The sequence below is a fragment of the Cryptomeria japonica genome, chromosome 8 (assembly GCF_030272615.1).
Source record: "Cryptomeria japonica chromosome 8, Sugi_1.0, whole genome shotgun sequence".
Lineage (NCBI taxonomy): Eukaryota > Viridiplantae > Streptophyta > Pinopsida > Cupressales > Cupressaceae > Cryptomeria > Cryptomeria japonica.
This window is the reverse complement of record NC_081412.1, coordinates 488,935,863-488,944,571: the sequence shown is the minus strand read 5'-3', so window position 1 is coordinate 488,944,571 and position 8,709 is coordinate 488,935,863. Positions and strand designations below refer to the sequence as shown.

General features: G+C 33.2%; 1 protein-coding gene across 2 annotated transcripts; it reads right to left on the bottom strand.

Annotated features, from left to right (window-relative positions):
* Positions 1-3,201: 3,201 nt before the first annotated feature.
* LOC131077265 (protein HOTHEAD-like) lies at positions 3,202-7,497 on the bottom strand. 2 transcript variants are annotated; one of them, XM_058014716.2, is made up of 6 exons: positions 7,386-7,497; positions 6,634-6,887; positions 4,830-5,220; positions 4,134-4,483; positions 3,558-4,042; positions 3,202-3,463 (listed from the first exon to the last, which is right to left on the bottom strand). In XM_058014716.2, exons 1-6 carry the CDS (start codon positions 7,453-7,455, stop codon positions 3,409-3,411), a joined length of 1,605 nt encoding a protein of 534 aa, XP_057870699.2. In that variant the 5' UTR covers positions 7,456-7,497; the 3' UTR covers positions 3,202-3,408. The 2 variants fall into 2 exon arrangements, with proteins under 2 accessions (XP_057870699.2, XP_057870698.2); XM_058014715.2 differs by having other exon boundaries at positions 6,634-6,890; positions 7,386-7,493.
* Positions 7,498-8,709: the final 1,212 nt, after the last annotated feature.

Below are 8,709 nucleotides of genomic sequence, written 5' to 3'. Positions count from 1 at the left end.
TTCCTATTTATCTCATGTTTGTTTTGCAGTCTCCGAAAGCAGCTATTGTTAGTTTGCAAGATACTCTTAGGTCCTTCCTTTGGAGTAATAATAAAGATGGTAAGAAGAAACTCCCTCTGGTAGGATGGGATAAAGTTTGTTTGCCTAAAAACCTTGGGGGCACAGGTATTAGGAGTTTGGAAAGTCAAGATTTAGCCTTAGGTGCTAAGCTGGTTTGGAAATTGTATGAGAGACCGTTCTCCTTTTGGGCATAGATTATGTTTGCTAAATATTTAAATAATGGACCAAGAGAGTATGTTTTTCAAGTTTCTAATTTACTGTCTGGTTCAACTATTTGGAATTTTCTATGTAAATGTAGATCAGTGATTTTGCCTCATCTCTCATGGATTGTTCATAATGGTAGAAAGGTTAGGTTTCGGGAGGAATTTTGGAATGGACATCCCCCTCTGGTGAATACAAGGGATTGGTCTCCTTTAATTTCCACTCTTTCTTCCCTTTGGGGTGTCTTTGTGGCTGATTATTTTGAGATTGAGTATAGTGGAAATCTTAAGGTGGCAAGATGGAAATCAATTGAGTTTTTAGATATTGATCAAAATGTGAAATTGGAATATGAAAAGATGTTGGGGGAGAGAGTAATAATTCTTTTTGATGCTGAAGATGAACTTATCTGGACAAGGAATATCTCTGGTAAGTACACAGTTAAGGATGGCTATAATTCTCTCTTGGTTACTAAAGATTTATCTACTTGGCCATACAAGTTGTTTTGGCATATGGCTTGTCTCCCAAAGGTTGGTGATTTTGCCTGGTTAGCAGTATAGGATAGGGTCCTTACAGGTATGAGGTTGGATAGGTTGGGTATTACTGCAGTATTTCCTTGTGTTTTTTGTAATAAAAATTTAGAATCCTCTGCACATTTGTTTTTTCACTGTGATTTTGCCTATGCTTGTTGACAATGGTTGTTTGGAAAGCTAAATCTATCCTTTGTTATTGGTAAGGATCTCCTTTCCCACTTCAGATCCTGGCTTCTCCTGTTTGCTTCATCTTTTTATGCATGTCTTTGGATTATTTCTCCATCTATTGTGATTTGGAATATTTGGTTAGAGCGTAATAATAGGATTTTTAAACAAACAAGTTCTTCCTTGGCTGAGGTTTTATTGAGGATTGAATCTTCCATCTCTGAAGTTGCTTTGTCTTTTATTTATAAGAATTTGGAAAATCTTACCTCTTTTTCTCATTGGGATAGTAGGGTAACTCGAGTCTAGAGGATGTTATCAGTTCTACCTACTCATGGATCTATTTTGAATAAGACTAATGCTATAAGTAAGAGAAATTTTGCTTGCTGGAAACCTCCTTCGCAAGGGCACTTTAAATTGAATTTTGATGGTGCTTCTCATGGGAACCCTAGCCTGGCAAGGGCAAGTAGGGTAATTTATGATCATTAGGTAAGATTTATTCAGGCTCATTGTCATGCGATTGGTTTCAAGACTAACAATTGTGCAGAATTCTATGCTTTGTCTTTTGGTTTGGATATGGCTATATCTTTGGGAATTAAGGACTTGATAATTGAAGGTGATTCTATGGTTATTATTCAAAGTGTCATGAAAAACAAGTCGAATTGTTGGCAATTACAATATATACTTGATCATATTTTGCAAAAAATAGATTTTTTTATTCCTTCTTGATTTCCCACTGTTATAGAGAAGTGAATAAGATTGCAGATTTCTTGGCTAACTTAGCCATTGACAATGATGCTAATATGCGAGAGGTAAGTGTGGAAGAGATCCCTTCCTCGGTTTTGGAATATTTGAAGTAAAGGAGGTAAGCTTACATGGTAAATGTAATGGTTATCTTCTGACGTAACCAGTAAGGATGGATAGTGGTAGTGTTTAGGGGTGGCGGTGTGTGTGTGGTGTCTATTTGATGCTTTTCATATCATCTTTGCTTAGCATTATGGTTAAGTGGTAAGTATGCATTGGAAATGAATACGGTTACCTTCTGATGTAACTAGCAAGAATGGTTAATGATAATGATTAAGGGAGGGTGGTGCGTGTGTGGTTTATTTGGTGTCGTGGATAATTATGGGTTTAATTCTGAGAAACTTAGCAGAGTTTTTATTTTGCATTCTGAAGAAATGGAGTATGAAATTCGTAGGGTGGTGGGTAATAGTTGGTTGCTCTCTCATGTTTATATATCTTTTTCTGAATTTTGTGTCTCATTTCTCACTGTATGCTTTGATGTGTTATTGGATAAAACACTAGTTTGACTATTGGCAACTACATTCCTGGCTCCTCCATTTCACATTTTGGATAATATTGAGTCAGCTTTGGATAATTACATGTTTGATGTGGGTTCTTTCCCTTATGTTGGTTTTCTTCCTTGTCATGATCTATTGGATAATGGGTGGTGTGGAGAGTTGTTATTTGAAGTTAGAATGGGGTTAATATGTGATAGCATAGATAATGCTTTGAAAGGTTCAGAAAAACTGTGAGATTTTGTTTCTCCTCAGATTGCGTATAGGGCTCTCGATGTGTTAAATTTTTGTTTTGTTTCATCGCCTCCTCCTTTCCCTGCAGCTCCACTATAGGTTCCTCCTAATTTTTCAGGCACTCCCCTGGAGGAAAGCTCGAGTTCTTGGTATTGAATTATGATATAATTATGCTATCTTCAACAGTTTCTATTTGACATTCTTTTTCGGCAGGATGAAAGATGGTGTGGGGAGTATGGCACTTGGAGTTTCCTGTGCATTTTGGTTTGATCTGCATATATATATGGCATCAAAAGAACTCATATGTTGCAGATTATTGTATCATCCCTTAGAGGGGCTGAGTGTATATTCTCAATATTTTGTAGGTTTTAGGGTGGGGGTTTTGTATATTTGAAAATCTATGTAAAAGGTGGATTTAGACGGCTTTTGTATGCGGGATCTTTGGTTAGTTTTTCTTTTTAAGGGCTGTAACTGGAGGTTTTCTTGTAGGTTCTTTCCTGCCGGTATGCCCTTTGAACTCGTTGTAAAAAAATATATTTTGAATAAATAAAAAATAGTTTAGTGGCATGTCCACTTTTATTAAAAATAAAATAAAAATAATTGTTTCTCAATATTCTATAAAACATATCACTACATAAATCACTGTATATCATTACACAAAATTATATATAAATCAAAGCAACCCAATATTATAATTTATTTATAAAAAATAAATAGAAACGTTATTATTATTTTTTAATATTATTACAATTACAATACTACAAAAAAGAGAAAAAGAACCAGTATTATTACAATACTCTTTTCAATTAGAAATTAAACACTATTATTACAATAATAAGGGGCACCTATTAGATGAATATGGAAAAGTCCATTAAATAGATAAATGAGAATATAAGTTTAGTTGTCTATGTAACGGCTGCAAACTATACTCCTGCTGATAGGCCTAATCGTTCTCTCAATATTCTCACTCCCATGTATCTGCACAATCACAAGAAGATATACATTTTATTCTACACAAAGCAGAAGAGCATGACAAGTTGTTCAGAGTAAGGGAAGAAAAAAGAAAACACACCTTCCAAGCATCATCACTGTAGCCTGAGGATTAGTTCCTGGAGAGAAAAGAAAAGTGGAGCCATCAATGACTCGAACACCATCTGCTCCAAGGAGTCTATACTCTCCATCAACAACACTACCCACCTGACATCCACCATGATAATGCCAAATTGTTGTGACTGTATCTTTACAGAACTTCTCTAATGATCCCCAGCCTTCAGGGTTCCTGGGAATCAAATTTCCAATAGTTTGATAGCTTGAATTCATGATCTTGTTCAGACTCGTGCTGGGGGAAATGATTTTTTTCGTTGGGTGTGACTTAATGATCTTTTCGATGGTTCCTATTCCTTTCACACAGCTCTGTACATCCATTGGGTGATCATAGTAATTGAATTTCACAACTGGATTATCATCAATATTGGTACTGTTATCCAATCTCAGATAACCTTTAGAAAGAGGACCTTTCACCTTTTGCAGAATAACTCCATCCTTCTTCCCTTCACTCTGTTCTTCACCACACATTAGTTCATCCCCCCATTATAATAATATACATGAAATGAATAACATGTAAATGTATGTATATATTCTATATTACCTTACTGTAAAATTTAAATCCACTGCATGTCTCTATATAGCTTCCAAATTTTGTGATACCCACTACTTGAATAAGAGAGACTGGCACTCCAATTGCCAAGGGAATATAAATGGTATTCATGGGATTGTCAGCCATACCCTTCCCAACTGCAGGCTGGTCCATTATCACTTTTATTCCCATGGGCTTCAATTCTTCTGCAGGCCCAATCCCACTAAGCATAAGCAACTGTGGGCTTCCCAAAGCTCCAGCAGATATTATAACCTCACTTTTACCATCTTTCAAAAAGACTTGTTGCTCTCTTCCATCAGCATCTATGAAAACAACCCCTTTTGCTGTAGGCCTTGTTTCGTCTGCAAACAAACACAGTACTACATAAAGTGTAATAAATTTTTTTTTACTAACACTGACATTGGTATTCTCAGGTTCAAACAATCCATAAATGTTATACGTAATTCATCTAGTTTAAATAATATATTTTAAGTTTTGATTTGTTTATACGATATAAATGTTATACGTAATTTATTTAATTTAAATAACATATTTTAAGTTTTGATTTATTTACAGGATTTGTCTGAAATCACACTCTCTTCTTCCATAAAACCTGATTATTAATATGATTTAAACTGAAATATCCAAGCACATCCAAACTTGAATATATTGTTTAAAGCAAAACTACTTTTCCTTACTCTAAAATACCTTTTGTAATAAAAAGAAGACGTTGAACTGTTGCATACAGCAAAACTGTAAGTTTTCTTGGATTGGCACGTTGAACAAGAATATCAGCAGCTGTAGAGCGATGTCCGGTGCTATTAAAAATTGTCCCACCAAGCTTGGTCCCAGGGATGTGGTCATATGTGAAGCCATTGTAAGGAGAAATGCCTATTTCTATAAGACCTTTTGCTACTGCATTCTGCCATTCATTTGGGGGTGGTCGATGGGCTACCACACTTTCCACCCAACGATAAGACTGCTCCACCAGGCCTGGCTCCAATCCCATGGCTTTCACCTCACTTGAACTTGCACGTGTGTAAAATCCTGCATTGAGACAGGTGCCTCCTCCTAACACTCTTGGTCTTATATTTAGCACCTATGTAGTGCACAGTAGTTTCACTCAAGTTAGCTTATCACTGAATTCAAATGGCATAACATGTACCCAGTTGAAGCTTGAAAATGATAAACAGTGGACATGCTTTAATAGTCATTACACTAAATATTTGAAGCCATAAAGAATGGGTTTGTTAACATAGAAAGATTTATCTTTCATGGAATCATTGTTTTGAAATATATAACATGGAAAAATTAGGATTAAGTTTGCAGGAAGTGTACTTCAAGTTTAATGTTTTGTAGATCTATGTTAAAGAAATTAGCAAAGAAAAATATTTAAAATATAAGATGGTATTTGAGAATTAAAGGTGTTGAAGCATTTATAGTTGAAATTAAGTGAGAGTGTTAGAGTCTTGTAATTTTTCATATCAATAATTATTATTAGTTGATTGAAAAAGAAAAAAATATAAATGAAATGTTCTAGAATAAAGAGAGGACCAATAAGTTTTTAGATCATAAAACTAAAATAATTTGAGTTTCTATTATAATTAGTAATTTATCACATTGGCTTAGGTTCTAGAATTGTTCTTATTCTCTCTAAAATCTCTATAGAATGGAGAGTTTATTGAATGCTATAGCATTCTAGATGTTTGTAATATTTGTACCAAGAGAGTAATCAATAAAAATCAACTGAAGTTGAAGGGTTTCAACATTTCTTTGTAGATTTTTCCTTTACCTATTCTAAATTTGTGTCAAGAAAGTAAATGAAAATTATCTAAAGTTGTAAAGTAGACCATTCATTTTTATGAGAGAGATTCATGTAAAACACTACTCATAAATTATGGGTCAATAAATTTCCCTAAAAAACATAATTTGTTCTTAATATATGATTTCATGTAATATACATGTAAAATAATGATTATATTTTTAAAAACAAGTAAAAGGGGTGGGATTTATGAATGAAAGTACAAGATGAACTTTAAAATCTATCTAACATTTAATTGTCCAACTTTACATGTAGAAGAAAAGACCTAACATGTGAGCATATTTCAATAATCTAATACTAGTAGTTGTGGCTAAGAGCTATTAATGTTAACGATGAATATTCATAATTGAATGAAATGTAACCTTTACATCTAAAATATAACAAATCATTAATACACCAACAAAACGTAATTTAATGTTCAACTATTTTTCTTTATTTTTTAAATATGTTTTAAACACCTCAACAAACAAAACAAAGAAGACTAAAAGCACAACTATTACTCTATCATTTTGAATCTTTTAGAATAAATTAAAAAAAATACTTTCTCATGTCTGAATAAAACAACCATAATTGCTGACGTTCAAAACCCATTCTACTTTTTAGTGATTAATAAGCCCGTCTATCTCATGCAAAACCACGTTAGTCATTTGTAAATCAATGATTTCAGTAAAGAGATTATCTGAATCTTACCCCATCTTCAGATACAAATTGCTGGCCTGTCGAGCGATTCGAACCAGTGTCATCCAAATTTGCTTCAAAATTCTCTATATTCAATATTTTTTCGTTACCAAACGGAGATCCTCCTCTCTCCAAGAGGAGTACAGACATATTCTGTGAGAGAGTGGCAGCAAGACTACACCCAGCAGTTCCTCCGCCAACTATTATATAATCATACCTTGACTTCTTCCACTGACCATTCTTTGCTTCTTTCACAAATGAATGCTCTGCTAAAAAAGGTTTACATAATTATTTTCATGAGAGATTATAGAGTATATATGAAATGTCGGTGATAAAAAATCATTCTAATGGTAGATTATAGAGTATGATTTGAATAGTTAATTAATAATCATTTCAACGATAGATTATAAATTATGATGGAACATTGATGATAAAAAAATTTACATAATGTGCAAATTACAAAGTATTATTGTAGAGATCAAATTCTATGATCTATCATCGGAAAGAAGAGAACAAGACAAATGGAAAGAATAGAATGATCTGGCCTATTCTACTAACAGTCATTCTATTCTTTTCTCGTCTTGCTCTCTTTTTTTTTATGATAGTTTGATCCAAAACGTCTAGGAAATAAATTCGCAAAATAAACTATGCACAATAACGTCATAAACTATAGACATATACCATATGTCTACAATTAAAAAATATTACCAAATTGATATAATAGACTTTAAAATTTCATGTTTAAAGAAACAAAACCCGTTAACCTTTTGCAGAGATGCAGAGGAAGGCATGGAGGAGGAGGCATATTAACAGCGTGCTCCCTTGAACACCCATATCAGCTGCCTTGAAAGAAAATACACAGAATTATTCTGATTTACAGACTTAAATAATCTGAAACATACAGGGATTGCTCTCAAATTTTATGATGCTGTGTACCAAACCGACTGGGTTGTTGATATGTTTTAAGACGTATAAAAGCTGGTATTACAAATCTATCGACTAATCAATACCGCATTGGGTAGTTAGACATATGAGCCATTCTCGTCTGCGTCTCATTCAATTAGTCTTAAACATAGCTGCTAAAAGAGGTTCATGATGATATCCATGGATTAACGTTATAATGAGTGTATCTTATTTATTTATGTATATTTGTTTCCCTGGATATTAACATTCTTTTACTTCTATTTATAAAAATAACAGAATTTTATTTTAGTGTACAATTTGTTTTTATATGAAGTTAAAAGGTAGTAAGTGTACACTTTTTTACATCACATTAAATCTTATATCACCTACTTTTAAGATAGGAAGGGTTTAGAATTTCGACCACATTTTTTTCTGAAATAAATAAGACAATTAATTATAATAAGGTAAAAGTAAATTTACAATTCTTTTATTTATTTGTTGGTTTCTTTGTGGGTCTTGTCATAAATATAGTAGTTTGATAGTCCATTTGATCAATTTTCAAAATAAATTAACCATAATTACCTAAGGCTTATTAGCCATTAGCCTACCTTCATTTGTAATGGCCTTATTAATCACTCACACATCTAAGACTTTATAGCAGGCGTGGATCTATCTATTGAATGAAATTAAACTTGTGGCCTTGTCATCTTAATTTAAGCCTCTTCCTACTTTCTTGAGACACCATTTTCAAATAACTTGGTTACCCGCCCACTTCCATGCTAAATATTTTGCCTTGAGCAATAAGGATCTTATATTGAAATGTAAACATTGAGCCATTAGTTTATGATGTTGAATCATATCAAAACAATGATACATGAAAAATTACACAAGATCGAGCTCTATAATAGTCACACTTCAATCAAGCCTTCAATACGATTTTTTACCATAGGTTCAATAATGTTTCAGGTTACACCACACATCATCTTAATGTTCTAAGTGTCACAAATTAGATAAAAGATAATGTAGTGATTTGCTAACACATTGTGATACTACTAGCCACATCACTCAACCATTAGGAGATAATAAGTCACATGAAAATATTTATAGATTTGTAGAAGGGGAGAAATTCCCCAACATTTAAAATCTAGAGCAACTAGCTTTGGTACCAAACAAAAGAAAGAAAGG

Coding starts and splice junctions, on each gene's coding strand:
- LOC131077265 (XM_058014715.2), bottom strand. CDS start 7,455: ATGGGTGTTCAAGGGAGCACGCTGTTAATATGCCTCCTCCTCCATGCC. Junction 5,221..6,633: donor AATTTGTATCTGAAGATGGG/GTAAGATTCAGA, acceptor TGCACTACATAG/GTGCTAAATATAAGACCAAG. Junction 3,464..3,557: donor ACAGTGATGATGCTTGGAAG/GTGTGTTTTCTT, acceptor GTGATTGTGCAG/ATACATGGGAGTGAGAATAT.